The following is a 20,982-nucleotide window of genomic DNA, read 5'->3' on the forward strand; positions in this document are numbered from 1 at the left end:
TGACAATCTGACCTAAATAGGGATATTTTGAGAACTTCATGGAATACAGGAAAGTAATAGGTAACTGACAAATAAAATTTTGTGAGCGCGCAGCGCAAGCAGAAATTGGTAATGTTCAGACCATAAAACAGAAATTTTTACACTTTTAAAAATCAATTTGTAAATAAAACAAAATAGTGAAAGTTCAATTTCCCTGCTGAAATATGTTTTGTATATTGACTTCAGAATTTGATATTTTAAGGTCCATATTGAGCAAGATATCACCTAAAAGGCAATGCGAGCGCAAAGCGCGAGCGAAAATTTTATATCCCGACATGAAAGATTAATAAAAAAATAATTTCCAAGTCTTCCCCTTATCTTATTTTATTCACTCATCTTCCTCCTCTTATGCTTGCCTTCCTTCTTTTCTCCTCTCTTTTCCCTTTTTCTTTTTTCCTTTCTTTTCCCATTTTTTCTTTTTTTGCTCCGCCAATAGGGGGGGCCCGGGCCCCTCGGCCCCCCCCCCTGGATCCGCCTATGGGGTTTCACACGCCACCGGGGGGGGGGGGGGGTGGCGGGGCACTTCCATTCACGAGTGGATACCATGCGCGACCATGGGGTCTCAAAAAGCATGCACCCTAAACACGTAATTTCCATAAAATGCACCCCTTAACAAGTATTGGCGTGTGAAACCCTACCCTTAACAATTATTGGAAACAAAACGATACTCTTGGCAAATATTCCGTGAAATGAACCCCTAAACAAGTACAGGAATGTTTTATTGTTACGGGTCCTTTAGTCGTCGGCTTTACCTTATTTGGTTTAGTTTGACCCCACCTTCTACACCTCGCGCAAATCGGACTAAACACGAAGTGTTGGGGCAAAAAAGACATCCTTTATAAAACATTTTAAGTTTGCTTTATCATCCCCGCAAATTCGACCCTAAACACGTAATTTTCCGAGCGAGATAGGCCTTTTTTCATTATTGGCGGATCCAGGATTTTCCAAAAGGGAAGGGGCACATTTTCCCCGAGGAAAAATTTGACGAGCAAAAAAAAGGGGGGTACATGTCTGTTTTAATGGCATTTTTAAATTACAAATTTTATTTATTTTTTCTTCTCAAAGAGGGGAGGGGGCACATACCCCCTGGATCCGCAAGTGTACCAACATATTGATATCCTGACCTAAAACTTGGACATTCTAAGCACTTTTGGTAATCATGAAGAGGGTGTGTATCTATCTAAACAATTACTGATGCAAGCGCGAGCTAAAAAAATGATGCTCCGACCCAAAGTTTGATATTCTAAGCACTTTTTTAAACCATGAACAGGATGTGTATCTATCTAAACAATTATTATTGAAGAACTTGTGGTTGTCATGAAAAGGATGGTTATCTATGAAGCGCGAGCAAAATTTTCATTTTTATAATGACCCAATTTTTTTTCCATTTTCCAATTATTCACCTTCCCTTATTTCATTCACATATCTTTTTATTCTTATCTTGCTGTAACTTTTCTCTTCTTCGTAGTGCGAAACCCGCGGGGGGGGGGGGGGAGTTGGGGTAGGGTCCAGGGAGCCCTCAGAATTTTGATATTTCTAGAAGGCATTTTGTAAAAAAAAAAAACCTATTCATATGAAATCAACATACTGAAATTGTCAAGTTGATCTCATTAGAATATTTTTGTTCAAAGATATAAGACCAAGCAACAACCAATAAGTGCTATTTTTGTGTGTGTGTTTTTTTAGATATAGAAAAAAATGGGGAAAAATATTCATCACTGAACCAGGGGAGGGTTTCATCAACATCTTTGTCCCACAAGTTGTCAGACCTGACATTTTTCCTTGATTTTGATTGGCTGAAAAGCAGTTACTATGGTAACTGTCGGATAAAATGGAACGCTCTCAAGTAGTGCAATATTTAACCATACTCTTAATAATTTAATCACATTTTGTTAATTCATTAGTATATATTAATAAATTTCATGTATTTTTCTATTTTCTGTGAACTTTGTGTCAGTCTCCGGAAGTTTAACAATGTATTCAATGCAAATGCAATAAAGCAAATTGAATTTGGGAAATGAGGGGTTCTAGTAGGGAAAATGAGAAAATGTGAGCAATCACAGAGAGTGATCTTGAAAAGTTGTGCGCATATTCAAATTGAAATCTATTTCTTTCAATATTTTTGCTTTGATATAATTTTTGTTTTTGACATGATAAACTGCTTGTTAAGGATAATCTGAGAATAAAAGATCATTGTTTAGGATCTATTTTTAAAGTATGAGCATGGTGTCAACTTTGTACAACAGTGTCCAGTGACGTACCTAGGATTTTCCACGGGGGGGGCATCCGCCCAAAAATTTGGCAAGCAAAAAAAAAAGGTCTTCAACCACAAATATAGGATTTCATACCAGAAAAAAAATTGACAGGCAGACTGCCCCACCCCATAGGTACGCTTGTGACAGTCTCCTTCCCTCCTCCTCCCCAGCAAAACTTCAAGCATTTTTTTTTTCAAATGTACTTATTGTTCTTGAGAGATTATATTAGGCATGTAAGGTGTGCAGAGTGCATGTGGATTCAAAGTTTTGTTGTTCATAATGTACAGTAGCTTGCACAGCTTGCATGAAATAGAATCACTTTGTAAACCATATTCTACATATCATGCTGGAAAAGTCATGGGTTATGTCTCATATGTGTGCAGCCACATTACAAAAATTGGGTCTGAGGCTAATATCTGATTGCTCTTCTTGCATTTATATAGATTCAAGAAGACCAGTAAGTTTCTTAGAATGTTTGTAGGGACTGATCCCTAACTTGCCTTGCCGTCCTGGACTAGCTAAAGCATCACACCCATAGACCCTTCAGCTGTATTGATCGGGATGGAGTGTCACAAAGAGTTAAGTGTGACAGTTGCACTAATAAATTCCCAGTTGCATGGGGTATAAGACGCAACACAGCACTGGTCACGCCTTGACAAGAGGACGCACTGCATATCAATCAACAAGATTGCATGTTATAAATGTATAATTATGTGTGAGTGTCGGCATTTAAGCATGACTATAACTTTGTTATACTTAACTCTTCGCGAAACACCCTCAAGGTCAATTTTTCTGTATCGATTATGGAATGACAAATAAGGTCAGTCCACAGTAATGTAAACATTTCCAAGTGTGCTCAAATCTTTGCAGCAAGATCTTACTTTCTGGTAACATTCAAGAATAAATATTATTTAGAAGATCCATGATTATTCACATTATGACAGCACTGTCATTATCTGTAATAATGACAGCACACCAAGTTTAATCATCATTACATATTTAGAGACACAACATTCTAGATAATGTTACAAGTATTTCTGTTACAATAGTTTGTAATAAATAAATAAACAAGGGCTTTATTTATTCATAGTTTTGTAGAATATCACAAATTGAGCTTAGAATCAGTGAAATATTGATCATCTAAAACAAGATGTTTGACATTCTCTTTCCTTTTATAGTTTGTAAGGTACCAGGGAAAAATTATTTTACATCCTTTTTGAAGATAGTACTGGGGATAAATGCCTGGAAGGTCACACAATATTTACTGAAAGCCAGGGAATTTTTCATCAACCAAAATTGATATTCAAATTGATTTTAACAGATAAACATTTATTCAAGAAACAAATTGTGTCTTGATGTCTTCAAATCTTGGACAAAGATTTGAAAGATAATACATGAACTTGGCAAAACTGATGATCCATTTTATTCAGAGGCGTTTCATTGTACAAAATTTGATTCTAAAATCAATGACGTTAGACATAATCAAATTCACCACTCTTCTACAAATTTAGTTATTGCACATCCTTCTTTTTGTTTTCCTGTTGTTGAGGAACCCTCTTCAACAACATTTGTTTAAAAATCTAAATCTAGATATAACTTCTGGGTTTTCTTCCATTTTTATGATCGAACTACTCGGTGACAGTGTGGATAAATTGCACGGGCACTGACATTCGCAGTAGGTTTTGCAATTTGCATGCAAGTGGAGCTTGATGTAGGAGAGCCAATCACGTCTCTTGTACCTTCATACCTGTCATCAAATTCGAGTCAATTCAGAGACCGACGCAGGGCATATTTCGGAGAGGCATTTTAGCGCTTTTTAATTGGTGATTTCCACCTTATGTATTTATTTTCGTTATTTTCAAATGACCAAATTATAATCCCAACATCATTACCTTTCCATTGATATATAATAAGGCCATGTTTGAATAAATATATTTCACCTTTAAAAAAAAGTTTCAACACTGTGTCAAAGTAAAACAGTTCCACTGGATACACAAATTATGGCAAGCCATTTGTTAAACTCTCCTGATACGGTAGGAAAAGCAATAACAACCCACATACATATGTTATCTTCAATGGTGATGGACAATGCTATCAATAACCAGTGGTGATATATCACATGACATGACTGAATCACATGACATGACTGAGTCATGTCATTTTTGCTATGTGTGATCTATCACCAGTCAAGAACACATCTGTGTTATTTATGCAAAGCAAGTCTTGATGACATCTGATTCTGAAGCTTACAGATTTATACCACTGGTTAAAACTGGGCAGAGCTCAGGTTGTACATCATACAGATTTGCATTGTGACGCTTCATAAATGAAAATGCTGCTGCTGAAAATATTATTATCTATTACAAGTGATGACAACATCCGAATGATGCATTACCGATCACCCGATTCAAGCTATTGCATCGGGTGATAACATGTGAATGGAGCGTTACTGATCGCCTGTTGCAATCTATTGCAAGTGACAATAACATTTGAATAACCTGTTAATGGTCACCACTGGAGAATGACAGAGTTATCTATTACAAGTGAAACCATTCTTAACAGTGTCATCTATTCCCCAATTCTTCACTTGAGTCCCAAAGTGGTGCATTATCTCCTCCTTCCAATGACTGTTCCTGGTCACTAGAGGGCGCTTTGTAGATTGTGACTTTTCTCTGGGGGCTTGTGATCTCCAAGTCTATTCTCTGAACTGTCCAGCTTAGAAAACAAAGGAATAAATAGATATTCCACAATTATGGTTCTTGCATAAAAACACTAAATTGTAGTATGGAAATATATTTCAACATTTTTTCTGTGTAATTTGAGACACATTTATTCATAATTTTGAAGAAATGATCACAACTATTTTATTTGATAGTACAATCATTTCTTTGGAAAGATGATTTGATGATATATAATATACCTGGTATTACCATTCCTTTGTAAAAAAATTGTTCATAACATCCACTAAAAAGAAAAAAGGATTTGACAATAGCCAAAATTATAGTCAACAAGCCAAAAGTGGACAAACACCAAATGATTTCAAAATTTGAACGACATATTATTTTAGTCAACCTGTTCAATGCTTTCTTTTGAGGATTTAAAAACCATGGGATGCTATGTCGGAACAACTGACGCAACATATCCATTTGCAAATACTTGTGTTCATCCTAATGAAAGATAGTAAAGGTAATTTGAGAAATTTATCTCTACAATGACATTGGAAAGATTTTTTGTCAAGGTCATCTGAATATAACACATTTCCTCTGACCTAAGGGGGATTCCAAACAATTGAAATGGTTGCAAAGCGTATAGAATTTAATATAAATGATTTAGCACCAAGATATTTACAAGACTCATGAGCTCATAGCCCGAGATCATCAAAGTAGCATCACGAAATACCCCCTTAACATGGGTAACCTAAAATGAATGGGCTTCTTCCATGGAATAATTTACCACTAAAGCTGGGAAATACATTGTCATTACAGACCTCCAAATCTAAATTAAATTCCTAACTTTTCTTGGCACTGACCCTTATCCAAACTCTCTAATGCTTCTCTAGATAGGCAATGATATATCAATGATTATTATTACTATTCACATGCCAGGTCACAATTGCAAAATGATTTACAAGGTAAATACTTACTCATCCATCATGGTTTGTCTTGAAGACCATGTGTACATTACTCCAGGTCTTATTGAGCCCCTCAGTGGTATAGCAAGCTAAAATCAACATACAAAAAATAATGTAATAGCTTTAGCTTTAGAATAATCGTGTATTACGTGTGACACTTCACAATCGTATATCATTAAATCTAGTTGGTTATAAATAAATGTCCCCAATCTGTGGCATAAGAATCCACCAGGTGGTGGTGATTCACAAAGAGTTAATACTTTGTGCACAAACACACATGATATGTAACAATTACCCCCAATCTCATTGATTAATGCTGGGGGAAAAAATTACAGGAAGGAACAGGGCAATCAAAGGGCCCTGGAAATTCCCATAAGGTCCTATGCCAGACTCCACACAAACTTTTTTTCTTGGTGGCCCGATCAGTCCACCTAAATCATCAATTACAAATTTTTGGTAGCCCGAAAAACAACTTCGGTTGCCCTAAAACAATAGAAAACATAACAATTTATCAAAACTTTGGTACCCTAACCAGGCCAGAATTTTGGTGGCTCAACTATCTAATGTCAAGCCCTGTCCTATTTAAAATGTAATGCAAATAAATCACATATTTTTGCTGCTGAGCTCATAAAGGTACTTAAGAAATTTGTAATTAATTTTTATCTTGATTATACACAAAAGTGCATGCCCTCTGAGTTGACAAGTGTTGCTATATGATACTGCCTGGAAAGGAATTCAACTTACCATAAGTGGGAATATAATCACACTTAAATCTTTGTGAAAGAACCCACCCCCCCCCCATTGATTTGAAGTAAAAAAAAATTGACCATGATACATGTATTGAGCAAGGAGCACAGATTGAAGTCTACACAATAGGCTTGGTTTATCTTTAACAAAATTGAAAACAAATTTAGTGATAAGAAAATCTGAGACACTGAGTCACAAGATTTTTATAAATCGTGTGTTCCAGTGACTCAAAAAGAACATGGAATTAACAAAAAACATCTTCCATGGACTGAGACAGGAGTCTCGACCCAAAACTGAGACCAAACCTGCCAAGTTTTTTATCTTGAGACAGGCCTCATCTCCAGACATATGCGGCATAATATTTCAGGAAATAAATATTTTCATGTTCTACACATTCATGATTTGTTTTATTCAATCAAATGTTCATCAAAAGCTACAGGTTGAATTATATATTTGGTGATAATGAGCTCACAAAAACCCAAAATAATATCACTAAATTTCATTTCATGTAATTAGTTCATCTAATGTGAGTAAATCCATTTTTAGCGCATTTTAATTCAATCATGAAAATTAGAAACACAGTACCCCCCTTTTATACCTCTGCTCAACAGTAAAAATAAAAACAATACATTATCCCCTTTCCTCTCTATTTCACTTACATTAGCCTGTAAAGCAGATACAGCATTAAACTGATTCCCAAGATTAACAAACTTTGTCTTTATAGGCAAGCCAAGGACATCAGTAGCACCTTTATGGTTACAGAGAATCTCTACCGACTTGGAGTAGTATGATCCTTTAGCTACATTATCTGCAAATAAAATGGATATAAACATAAATTCCATCGTTAAAATTACTTGAAGGTATAACGCTACGGGCAAAATGAGCAAGACATAATGGAGCATTGTGGCATTGTGGATTAGTCCCTTTGAAACAGAGGGTCGTGGGTTCATATCCCAGCCATGGTGCAATTTCCTTTGGCAAAAAAAATTTATCAACATTGTGCTGCACTTGAGCAACTAAAATATCTTTTTTTGTCAATGATAAACTTTAAGCAGGTAGTGATTTGAAAACCTGATTAACAAAAAATTATTACGGGTGAATTAAAGGTGATAATATTGTGTGTCATATGGGGCTCAGAAATGTCTTGTATGACACACAACATTTTAATCCCAAATTCACCCATGGAAAATACATTTTGTTGGTCATCATTTCTTTACATGACTACCCAGTAGACCTACATTACCACAAAACAAATTGAAGTTCTTCATTTGTTTGGACAGCAGCTGGAAAAGTGTTGTGAAAATGGCTGATTTAATTTTTCTAGCATGAAATTGCTGTAATTTAAAATACAAAAGAAAAAGTGGAGTGATCAGCGAAGGCCTCTTCAACTTGTTCATCACATTTTCATAATAAGACTTTTTCAGCAATCTAATGCAAGATTATTAAAATTCTATCATTTTTTTTATTCAGTTTTGATGAAATCTTCAGTGTTCTGTAACATTTTCTTTCTAGATTTTACTCTCTCTATCTCTATATACATGTATGTATAGATTATTCCAATATATTTTTCAGCCAGGGGTAACAAGTTGATCCCCATCTTCTCATAAACATAATGTCAATAAATATGTACCTTGTATACCCTTGTAGAAATATCCTGCTCCTCCAAGAGAAATAATTCCTCCAATTGCAGCTATCTGCTTCAGGGTTGAAGTACTCACCGGCATCACGTGAACAAGGCTGATCTGAGATGCCGAACTGTCAATCTGCAAATGTCACATTATTTTGATAATTAGTAAAATATCTGGAATCAATGATTTTTCCTTTTGGACTTACCACTCTATGGTTCTAGCACTCTCTTTCCCAAATATACAGTGACATACACAGTGACAAATGGAAAGGAAAAAAATCCACTGCCAAATGCAGTACTCAGATTAGTATTAGTTACTTACCTTGCACGCCCATGGGTGAATTACATGTTGCCATGCACAGGAAAATCGCAGACACAGCGCATGCAACACTTGCATGGTATTGCGCGAATTTAAGAATAGATTTTAACTACAATAACACTATTCTACAGAACTTTTTTTTTTGCAGGAGTTTCTGCATTTTATTCAGAAATCAATGATAAATTAACATGTTCACATAATTGAATGAATACAAATTAAATGTGACAATTTAAAAGATACAATGTAAATAATACAAACAAGACTGATAATTAAATCATACCTAAGTATGTGATATAGTTCGGTAAAATACAGGGGCCAGCTATTATAAGCACAGAGGTGCTTGAAGCAATAGCAGCCAGGAGAGGGGGCTACATGAAAACCATCATAAATTATATTTGATAAATTGATCATCACGAAATATAAGATTTAGATATATATTGGTAGAAAAAAATTGGTAAAAAGAAGTGCAAGTGTGTGCATGTGGGTGAGTGCAGGTGAATTAAATTAGGTATACTTAGAAATAAGAATTTTTTTCAAAGAAGCTTTGAACGAACAGAGAGATGTACATTGTTTAATATCATGTGGCAATGCATTCAAAATGTCTGGGCCACGGTGGTGTATCGTCTTATGAGCGAGTAATATTCTTGGGTTGGTTAAGTGAAGATTTGTTGAATGCCGTGTTGGATAATTGTGAATGTCTTTGTTGTAAACAAAAAAATTGCGAAATGGAATCAGGATAGTATTGGATGAAAATTTAAACATAAATATGGCCGTTTGATAAATGTTAATATTTTCAATTTTCAATGTTTTTAAGTTGTGAAATATTGGATCAGTATGTGGCTGTGCAATGAAATGTGAATGAGTACATATGCGGAGTGCTTTCTTTTGGAGACGGAAAATCGTTTCTATTTTTACCTTACTACCATACCCCCATACTAAGTTGCAGTAAGATAAGTGGGATAAAACGAACGAATTATAAAGCATAAATAATGATTTTTTGGAGAGATAATATTTTAATCTAAACAAAATTCCTATTCCTCTGGATGCCATCACGCAAATATTGTGAACGTGACTGTTCCAGGTTAAATTTGAGTCAATCCATACACCTAAAAATTTGGTTTCTTGTTTTCCAATGATAGGGATGTCATCTATGTATATATTAAGGAACATATGTTTAGTTTGAATGTGTTTAAAATACATAAAATTTGTTTTGCTTATATTTAGGGAGAGTTTATTAGCTTTAAACCATTTTGATAATTTCTTTAATTCTAAATTAAGTGTCGGGAAGAGTATACTTAAGTCTTTGTGGGAATAGAAGACCTTTGTATCGTCTGCAAATAAAACATATGATAATTCTCGAGATGCATTTACAATATCATTCATATAAATCAAAAATAGCAAGGGACCTAAAATTGATCCTTGTGGTACTCCACATTTCATAGTACAAATATTGGATGTTTTTGATTTGAAAGAAACATAATGGCGTCGATTACTTTAGTAATCTTTGAACCAAGTGAAAACAACCCCCCTGATTCCATATTTACAAAGTAAAATGCAGTGATCAATAGTATCGAATGCTTTTGATAAGTCCATAAAAACCCCAACATTGTGTTCTTTTTTAGAGAATAAGATATTTTGTCGAATAATTGTAAAATTGCATAATTGGTTGAGTGATTCTCTCTGAAACCATATTGATTTGGAAATAATATATTGTTATTGTTCAAAAAGGAATACAATCGCTTGTAAACTACTTTTTCAAGAATTTTAGAGATACTCGGTAATAAAGATATTGGTCGGTAGTTGGAAGTGAGACATGGGTCATCTTTCTTATATATTGGTATTTTTTTGCAATCTTAAGTGGATCGGGAACAATGCCATGATACAGAGACAGGTTAAAAATATGCATGAGCGGTGAAGCTATAAAGTGAATTATTTGTTTTAATAAACAGACACTTATTCCATCATGCCCTGAAGATTTAGTTGGTTTCAAAGACCTAACAATTTCTAAGATCTCATGAGTATTAGTCGGATTAAAAAATGAATGTTCTGGAAAGTCATTTAAGTATTCAGAAAAGTCATTATCATTAGATACTATTTTTGAAGCTATATTTGGACCGATATTATTGAAGAAGTTATTAAAGGCATTAGCAACATCACTTGGGTTTCGTAAGTGTTGACCATTTTCTACGAAATTGATGTTAATTTTATCATAGTTTTCTTTTTTCTTACCTAATATCTCATTTACAGAATTCCATAATGAATTTTTATTATCTTTGTTATTTTCAATTTCATCAGAAAAGTAAGATTTGCGAGCTAGGCGAATAACTAAAGTTAATTTGTTGCAGATTTTTTTGTATTTATTTATGTTTTGAATTGTAGGCGATTTAATGGATATTTTATAAAGTCTATTCCGAGTGAATATGGATTTAATTATACCTTGTGTGACCCACGGTTGTTTGTTCTTCTTTTTACTCGATTTAACTCTTAGTAATGGCACGTTTTTATCATAATAATAAAGAAGTTTATTTAAGAATATTACATAAGAGTCATTTGCATTTTGTTCTAGGTAAATATCATGCCAATCTTCTTCAGCCAAATCTACCTTAAGGGATTCTATATTACGTTGGGTTTCATTCCGTCTGGTTATGTTTTCTTTGTCCCTAGGTTGGTGAGGGCGTTTGTCATTTGGATACATTGCAAAAATAGGCAGATGGTCTGAAATATCATAGTATATTATTCCATTATCACTTTTATCAAGTGCATTAGAAAAAATATTATCAAGTATTGTATTTGATATGTTAGAAATTCTAGTTGGTTTATTAACGAGATGTTGTAATCCAAATGATGATAATAAATTATCAAAATGTTGACCTATTGTAGTATAGGGAAATGACAAATCAATGTTAAAGTCGCCCATGATATAGATTTTTTTGTTTTCTCGAGAAACTGATTCAAGACTAGATTCCAATTCATTTAAAAATATGTCAGCATTATTGGTTGGGGGGTCTATAGATTACACCGATTATTTTATTCTTATTTTTAGCGTTAGAAATTTCAATGAATAAGGATTCCATATTTTGAAGTTCAATATCATGTCTTACTTTGTAATTAAGATCTTTATGTACATAGAGAGCGACACCTCCTCCCTTACCAACTTTTCGATCTATATGGAGGAAGTTGTAATTATCAATGTTGTAAATTGGAGGAGACATTGGATGCAACCATGTCTCCGTGAGACCAATAATAGAAAATGGAAATGTGTTTAATGTGGATAAAAATTCGCAGAAAGTATCAAAAAATTTTTGTAAGCTTCTTATATTTAAATGCATTAAACTAAAGTAGTCGGGAATATCACTTTGAGCTAATTTATGAAAAGCCTTATTAAATTCACTGGCTGTATAATATTTGCACTGGGGTGAAAAGGTTTCCCCGTTTAATACATCTGCTCTATTGAAAGAGAATAGATAAGATTTTGTTTGCAATCGTTGAAGAAGTAACCGAGGTGCGTGGTGCATGTGAGTGCAAGTAAGGGTGTATGCCAGAAGCATTGAAGAAAGTGTTATACATGTTCACTTATGTGTGACGATCTGACAGACTCGGCCTGGTGCTTACATCATTGTCATTAAAACAAGTTATATGCTGGATCTTTGAACATATTGATATATCTTTATATACAGTTGGGGCCAGAAGTTTACATACACCTGGTGAAAAAGATATTTTTCTCATTTTTTCATCATTTTTTGTCCCTCAACCAGTTGTATTGCCAATTAGATTAGAAGAATTATCCATATACTTTATGCCCAAGGTGTATATTTCATATAAAATGCTCAGATATTTTTAACATGGTTTATAATATCTATATTTCTGAAAAATCAATGGGTCAAAAGTTTACATACAGTTCACTGTTGAAGTGATAAAATGCGTTTAAAAAGAGGTGCCATGGCTTTCAAGTGGACTTGGTTTCCTTTTAATGACTTGAGGAATGTGATAATGCTATAATGTCAATTGAATAATGACTGCAGAATTATGCATACCTCTTCCTTGGACATTTGAAGCATGATTCACATTCCATCTTTGTCAAGCAAAGCTAGAATATGACCGATGAATAGGTTTTTGACTTTTGAATAGACTAATGGTAAAAAATGTTGACCAGAAGTTCCTGCAGTGATTCAGTGTTGGTATCTATAAATGTTGCCACCAATACCGTGTTGATCAGCACTGCAACATTAGCACCATAGAGAAGTCAAAGCAATATACCGAAGACCTTAGGCAGCATGTTGTTGATTTACACAAGTCTGGTTCCTCTTTAGGAGTCATATCAAAGACTCTAATCATGCCTTGTGGTTCAGTGCAAACCATAATACGCAAGCATAACACTCTCGGCACAGTGCAGACTCTACCAAGATCAGGGAGAAAGCGAAAACTCAACCAGACAGCAGTACACAGGCTTGTCCGTACAGTTCAGCTTAACCCATGGATGACAAAAAAGAGATTTGCCAGGATCTGGAGGCTTCAGGAAGCAAGGTATTCCTCTCTACCATAAAGCGAGTCCTCCATGATCATGGACTGAGAGGCTGCAGGGCGGGGAAGAAGCCTTAACTCCAGGACCAACACCGTAAAGCCAGACTGAAGTATGCTAATGAACACCTGGGCAGTGGCGGTGGCAGCATCATGTTGTGGGGGTGCTTTGCAGCAAGTGGTACTGGCTCACTCCTGAAGATTGATGGCACCATGAACCTGAAAATTCTTCAGCTAAACCTGAAAAGGTCCGCTAAGAACCTCAATCTTAGTCAAAATTGGGTTCCAACATGACAATTGACCCGAAACACTAGAGTCCAGACCTGAACCCTATTGAGAACCTATGGACAGAACTCAAAAAGCATGTTCGGTCAAGGAAACCAAGGAATGTGACTCAAGTCAATGCCATCTGCCAAGAGGAGTGGTAGAAAATCACATTGGAGGTCTGCAAGAAGCTAGTGTCGAATTGTCCACGTCTACTGAGAGATGTGAAGACGAATGGAGGCAGTGCTACCAAGTATTAGGGCTGATGTATGTAAACTTTTGACCCTCCAATAAACTGGAAATATATCTATTATGAACCATATATATGTCTCCAAGTGTTTTTTATTTGAAGTATATGCCAGATATATTTAGAAAAGACCACACTTGTCTGCATCCATGAAATCATATGTTGGCAGGAATGAGTGAAAGTGTAAAAATTTGAGGATCACTGTTTGTCTACTAGGTGTATGTAAACTTTTGGCCCCAACTGTAATTGTAAAATATTTGGTAAAAATAAGTTTTAAAGATAATATGAAATTGAAATGACTTTTTAAAACGTTTAATACAATCAACAGCTGGTAATAAAGATTTTTTCTTTCCAGACGGTATGGCGATTTCATTACATCATAGTGCCTTAAATGATTAATGTGCTTTACATTATCCTATTCTTCAATTACAGCAGGTCTATATCTTCTGCATAGGCATATCTATATGTATATACAGTAAATGGGGGATAGTCCATCTATAGAGTCATTAGCTCCAACAAATACAATAATCAAGAGCAAAATGTGATTGTTAATGAATAAACAGGCGTCTTCAATTTGAATAGAAAGTTTATTGCCTCTCAGAGATAGAAAGAAACAAGTGGAATGCCTCTGGCCGTCTCACCTGCATCACGCGGTTCAATGTAGCAGCAGTGCTCACTTTGAATACTACTCTAACTCGCACAAGATGTTCAGTGATACATGGTTACTCTTATTTCCCTTTTTAATAAACTAGATCAATAAACTTACAGAGATATGATGGTTATTCAACAAAAAACCCCAACATGGCCAAAGTTCATTGACCTTACATGACCTTTGACCTTGATCATGTGACCTGAAACTCGAACAGGATGTTCAGTGATACTTGATTACTCTTATGTACAAGTTTCATGAATCAGATCCATAAACTTTCAAAGTTATGATGGTAATTCAACGGATACACCCAATTCGGCCAAAGTTCATTGACCTTTGACCTTGGTCATGTGACCTGAAACGCGCACAGGATGTTCAGTGATACTTGATTACTCTAATGTCCAAGTTTAATGAACTAGACCAATAAACTTTCAAAGTTATGTTGGTAATTCAACAGATACCCCCGATTCGGCCAAAGTTCATTGACCCTAAATGATCTTTGACCTTAATCATGAGACCTGAAACTTGCACAAAATTTTCAGTGATGCTTGATTACTATTATGTCCAAGTTTCATGAATCAGATCCATAAACTTTCAAAGTTATGATGGGAATTCAACAGTTATCCCCAATTCGGCCAAAGTTCATTGACCCTAAATGACCTTTGACCTTGGTCATGTGACGTGAAACTCATGCAGGATGTTCAGTGATACTTGATAAACCTTATGTCCAAGTTTCATGAACTAGGTCCATATATTTTCTAAGTTATGATGACATTTCAAAAACTTAACCTCAGGTTAAGATTTCGATGTTGATTCCTCCAACATGGTCTAAGTTCATTGACCCTAAATGACCTTTGACCTTAATCATGTGACATGAAACTCTAATAGGATGTTCAGTAATACTTGATTAACCTTATGGCCAAGTTTTATTAACTAGGTCCATATACTTTCTAAGTTATGACGTCATTTCAAAAACTTAACCTCAGGTTAAGATTTGATGTTGACGCCGCCGCCGCCGTCGGAAAAGCGGCGCCTATAGTCTCACTTTGCTTCGCAGGTGAGACAAAAAATAGGAAATTGCCATCGAACTGTGAATGGGATTGGAATGCACATAGAAAAGCATTTACTTCTGTGTCAGCAAGCCATGAATGATTGAGAATGTATATTAGGGCAATACAGGCATTGCTGTGATTAAAAAAAGTACGAGATCAAATATATACATAACAACATCTCAATTGTTTTACAAATAGTGATTCTTTTTTTTAAGTCGTTGAAAGAGCAAAAAGATCCTCATTTACATGGGATTCCGACACACCTATATACGTATACTGTAAAACCAATTCAATTCTATTCAATTCTAATTGATCAATGAATGCAATATAACTACAAAAACGTATTTATGTCAGACCACATTGAAACACTCTAAATGTTTGCTCTGGAATGATGATAGATACAAAAGATTGCATTTATAGTGCATGGTAAACAAAGTAGACAATATGTAATGTGTCGGAAACGTGATTACCAAAACGATATGAATCAAATTTCAGCTAATATTCCTAAAATACTACATTTAATTTAAGCAAACATTATTCCTGTTAAGAAGCAATGTTAAGTGACTACCAATACTAAAAAATTCATTGTGAAATTATGTTCATAGTGTGAGGTAACTGGTAGTAAAGCATACTAACCTCCCAATACATGAGGGTGAAAGTCGCACTTGTGTGAGTGATCATACTAGATTTAATTCACTAACTTAGCGTTGCAGCCACACAGGTGTTATTTTTAAGAAAAAAAAATTAAAAGAGAAACAAGTGGAACGCCTCTGGCTGTCTCACCTGCTTCACGCGAGTACTGACTTTGAGAACAGCTTTTGAATAATTATTAAAAAAAAATAATACTTATATGATAATAAAATACTATATCCATTGACCCAACATGACCTTTGACTATGATCATGCAACCTAAGACGTGTGCAAAACAATCATTCATATTTGATTACCCTTATATCTAAGCTTCATGAACTACATGTACTATGTAGATCCATAAACCTTTTAAGTTCTGATTCCAATGCAACAAATACCCTCAACACCGACAAAGTTCATTGACCTTACATGACCTTTGATCTTGGTCCTGTGACCTGAAACATGCACAGCATATTCAGGCATACATGGTTACTCTTATGTCCAAGTTTCATGAACGAAATGTATAAACTTTTACAGTTAAGACGACAATTCCACAAATACCCCAATGTATCAAAGTGACCTTTGACCTTTGTCATGTGACCTGAAACTCGCACAGGATGTTCAGGTATACTTAATTACTCTTATATCTAAGTTTCATGAACTAGATCCATAAAAATATAAAAGTTATGATGCTAATTCCACAAATACCCCCGACCTGGTCAAAGTTTGTTGACTCTCAGGCTAAGTGACCTTTGACCTTGGTTATGTGACCTGAAATTCAGGCAGGATCTTCAGTGATACGATATGTCCATGTTTCATGAACTAGGTCCAAATACTTTCTAAGTTATGATAATGACATTTAAAAAAACTTAACCTTGGTTAAGATTTCGATATTGATTCCCCCAACATGGTCTCAGTTCATTGACCCTAAATGACCTTTGTCATGTGTTCTGAAACTAAGGTAGGATATTCAGTAATATGTGATTACCCTTATATCTAAGTTTCATGAACTAGGTCCATATAGTTTCTTAGTTATGAGGACATTCCAAAACCTAACCTTGATTAAGATTTCAATGTTTACACCATACCATTTCTTTATCATTTAAGTTACATGTATATTATCACATACTATATACTACTATATTATCACATACTACTTTCATGCATAACTAACTAGGCCTGAGCACTGATTCAATGAACAAGGTTATGATATAACCTTTTCTCACTTACATCTCTATCTATGTGTGGCAAAATAAGGTTAACAATGTTTGGATTATTTTCTCTTTTTCTATATTGGACAAATGCTTGATTTTTGTACACTGTCAGTTTCCATTACAGCTTTTCATTAGATAGACAGGAATAACCGTCGTTTCTGGGGATTTATTCTACAATTTCTGACATTTTACTATCATCCCCATTCACCGACGGTAGAGTGTTAGTGTGAGCTCGCATGTGTTATCACGTCCTCCCTTTTGTCGATTGACTGTCCAGATTTCGATGTGCTTTTTTTACATCGAATTTACACTCTAAGGATTTATCAACTACAAGATATCAATTTATAATTTCTAATCAATGAAAAAATGTCAAAGATATATATTAAAAGGTATGAAAATGGTACTTTACCGATGTTTTCTTGCAACTTGGACGCCCGAATCACTCCCAAAATAGCAGCCAAAATTACAAACGAACGGAGAGTGCATCGACGATTTACGAATGTGATATCGATATTGCTTTTGATATTAATTATAATGCGATCTGCTCAACATGAAAGCTAAACCACTACGATCACAGGTAGAAGACAACATTCGATATATCGAGACATAACGATAATGACGACATTCAAGATGGCAACTTGCTAGAAAAACCTTCAGCTTAGGTGAAAATGTCTTAGATGAAAGGTTTCTGGATCATCCGGAGGAATTTTATCAATAACTCCGGTCCAAGGTACGCAATTACAACTACGCAATTTCCCTGATAATGGAAACCATGAAACTGTAAATTTCGCTTAAAAAAAAGTTTTAAATCGCGACCTATAAAACGATAGTTCACTTATACGTTGGCTGTACGTACGGGCCTCCAACCTCTTCAGTCTATGTATTGGTGAGTGGAGCCAACGTAATTCAGCGGAACAACCAAAATATAGAGACTGAAGCTTTGGGTCTACTAGATAGATTTCATTTCATGATTTCATAAGATAACTTGGCTCTTGAGTAAATTTGATTGTTAAAATTTTTTTTTCTTAATTAAAAATAGAAATTGAAAAACTACAATTGTCTTGCCATAATACTTTCCACCAATAGAGGGTGTACACAAAAATATGCCCAAAATTCAAGTTTTCGAGAGCTCTGGTGAATACAAAAATTACCCCCAACTCAAGTTACTAACTAGACCAAAAGCTTCAGTCTCTGTATTTTGGTTGTTCCGCTGAACTACGTTGGCTCCACTCACCATACATAGACTGAAGAGTTAGGGGCCCGTGGGCTACAGACAACGTATAGTGAACTAGCGTTATAGATCGCGATTTAAAACTGTTTTTTGGGGCGAAATTTTTAGTTTCATTATCAGGAAAATATAAATAACTTAAGTAATTGCATACCTTGGACTGGAGTTATTGAAAAAAAATCCACTGGATGATTGAGAAATCTGTCATCTAAGACATTTTCTCCTGACCTGACGGTTTTTCTTGCAAGTTGCCATCTTGAATGACGTCATTATCGTTAATGTCTCGATATATCGCGATTATAACTAGTATCGTTTGTCTTCGTGTAGTGTATCGTATCGTATTATTGCCTTGTAGGTGTGCTGGTGGAATGCAATATCGATATCACATTCGTAAATTGTTGACGCCCTCTCCGTTCGTTTGTAAATATTTCATAGTTTGGCTGCCATAATTTGGATCGATTTCGCTGTGCTTTTCCCAACTAAACATCGGTAAAGTATAATTTTCATGCATTTTCATCTATATCGTTTAAACTACTCTTATGTTAAATAGTTCTATATTTTTAATTTGTAGTTTATATATCCTTAGATTGTAACCTCGATGTGTTAATATAGCCCCAAACTTTGGACTCTGGTTTGACAAAAGTGCTGGTGTTATAACAAATGGGAGCCCACACGGACACTTTACCGTCGGTAAATGGGGATTACAGTAAAATGTCAGAAATTGTTGAATAAATCCCCAGAAACGACGGTTATGCCTGTCTAGTTACTAACTAGACCAAAAGCTTCGGTCTCTGTTTTGTTGGTTGTTCAGCTGAACTCCGTTGGCTTCACTCACCAAATACAGAGACCGAAGTTCTAGCGCGATCTGTACAGGGGACTCAATGGCCATATGTTTATGTACTTAAGATCTGATAAAACGGGGAAGTGAATTTGCGCGACAGCCGAGGTAAGTCACTGTTTTTGTTCCTTTTAACTTCATTTTTCTCTGTTTTTGGGCAATTAATGCCAAGAGGGAATATAAATTTGCATTTTGGTCGTGTTAATTTTCAAAATTTTTATTCATTAAAGTCAAAAATTGAAGAGCCCCGACGGGGGGATTTTGCATTGCAGGTCCCCTAATGGTGGCTGCACGATAGCGAGCCGTCTGTGTACGAGAATTTAAAAAAAAAATGTTTAAAAACTCCTCGAAACAGACGGCTGCCAGCTGTCTAGTTATTAACATGATAAATTGCAACTGTTCGTTTTATTATTAGTCTGTACCACTTGTTCACTGCTACCACCCTGCCTGTGGGGAATCTACAGGTAGGACTATGGTATGCCAATGTTGTACAGAGCACACACTTTAAAACATCATTAAAATATCACTTTTGTGACCCGAATTACTAATTTCCATACAGTTGCAATTTATTTTTCATTAGTAACTTGGGAATAATTTTTGTATTCACCAGAGCGCTCAAAAACATGAATTTTGGGCATTTTTTTGTACGCCCTCTTATTGGTGGGAAGTAATATGGCAAGAAAATTTTCATTTTTTGATCTCTATTTTTAATTAAGAAAAATATAATTTAAAGAATCAAATTTAAATAAGAGTCAAGTTGTATGAATAATAGGTGTAATGGAAACTTTCAGAGTAAAAAAATCAAGCATTTGCTCCAAAGAAAAAGAGAAAATAAGCCAAACATTGCCACCCTTATTTTGCCACACATGGAGATATAAGTGAGAACAAGGTTATATCATAACCTTGTTCATTGAATGAGCGGTCTGTTTCATGTACACTCACTACTGTACAGAAGTCAGTAGTATTTTTGTTTTCATTTTTTTGTGTGTAAAGCATTGGCATACCATAGTCCTACCTGTAGATTCCCCACAGGCAGGATGGTAATGAACCCTTGAAGATTTTTTTTTTTTAACTTTCAAATTTCAATTTCACACAGTGATTCACACACATTTTTATCACTAAGTGGGGCCACTCATTCAATGAACAAGGTTATAAGTGGGGCAATGGTCTACTACACAAAAATTAACGATTTTAAAATTGTTAAAGCAACTAACTTATAATGCAGATATCACAAATTTGTACTAATAAATACTTGGATGTTGAATAAATAACAGTATCATCATATGAAACTAGGAAAACGGATATATTTACATTCAATTCGAGAACTTTCCGGTGTCTTCCAATTCCAGATTCTTTGTATGTAGCGGACTTCGGTTTCTCAATATTGAACGTAGCTGGCGTGGATCAGGGAGCGTTTCATGAAAGGACTTGTCATACGTTTTATCTGTTTTATCCGACAGTTGCTATAGTAACAGTGCTTCTCAACCAATCAGAATCCAGGAAAGTTGTCAGATCTGACAACTTGTCGGACGAAAATATTGATGAGCGTCTGGGAGCGTCGAGCTTGCTGGTGTCACGCGCGTAAAACATTCCCCAAGACTTGTGTGTTAAAATGGATCTTTTGAAAAATTCATTAAAAAATAAATGTGAAATTAGAGGGTGGAATGTTTACTACCATTGGATAGGATATATATCTGACATTCCATATTTGACCAGGAAAGGGT

General features: G+C 35.1%; 1 protein-coding gene across 2 annotated transcripts; it reads right to left on the reverse strand.

The window, feature by feature from the left end:
• Nucleotides 1-2,449: 2,449 nt before the first annotated feature.
• LOC121407170 lies at nt 2,450-20,631 on the reverse strand. 2 transcript variants are annotated; one of them, XM_041598118.1, is made up of 5 exons: nt 20,570-20,631; nt 8,303-8,435; nt 7,332-7,480; nt 5,938-6,014; nt 2,450-5,009 (listed from the first exon to the last, which is right to left on the reverse strand). In XM_041598118.1, the coding sequence occupies exons 2-5, from the start codon at nt 8,394-8,396 to the stop codon at nt 4,859-4,861; spliced, it is 471 nt and encodes a 156-aa protein (XP_041454052.1). In that variant the 5' UTR covers nt 8,397-8,435; nt 20,570-20,631; the 3' UTR covers nt 2,450-4,858. The 2 variants fall into 2 exon arrangements, with proteins under 2 accessions (XP_041454052.1, XP_041454053.1); XM_041598119.1 differs by lacking the exon at nt 20,570-20,631 and adding an exon at nt 8,899-9,040.
• Between the last annotated feature and the right edge of the window lie 351 nt (nt 20,632-20,982).

Source organism: Lytechinus variegatus, chromosome 2 (genome assembly GCF_018143015.1).
Source record: "Lytechinus variegatus isolate NC3 chromosome 2, Lvar_3.0, whole genome shotgun sequence".
Taxonomy (NCBI): Eukaryota; Metazoa; Echinodermata; class Echinoidea; order Temnopleuroida; family Toxopneustidae; genus Lytechinus; species Lytechinus variegatus.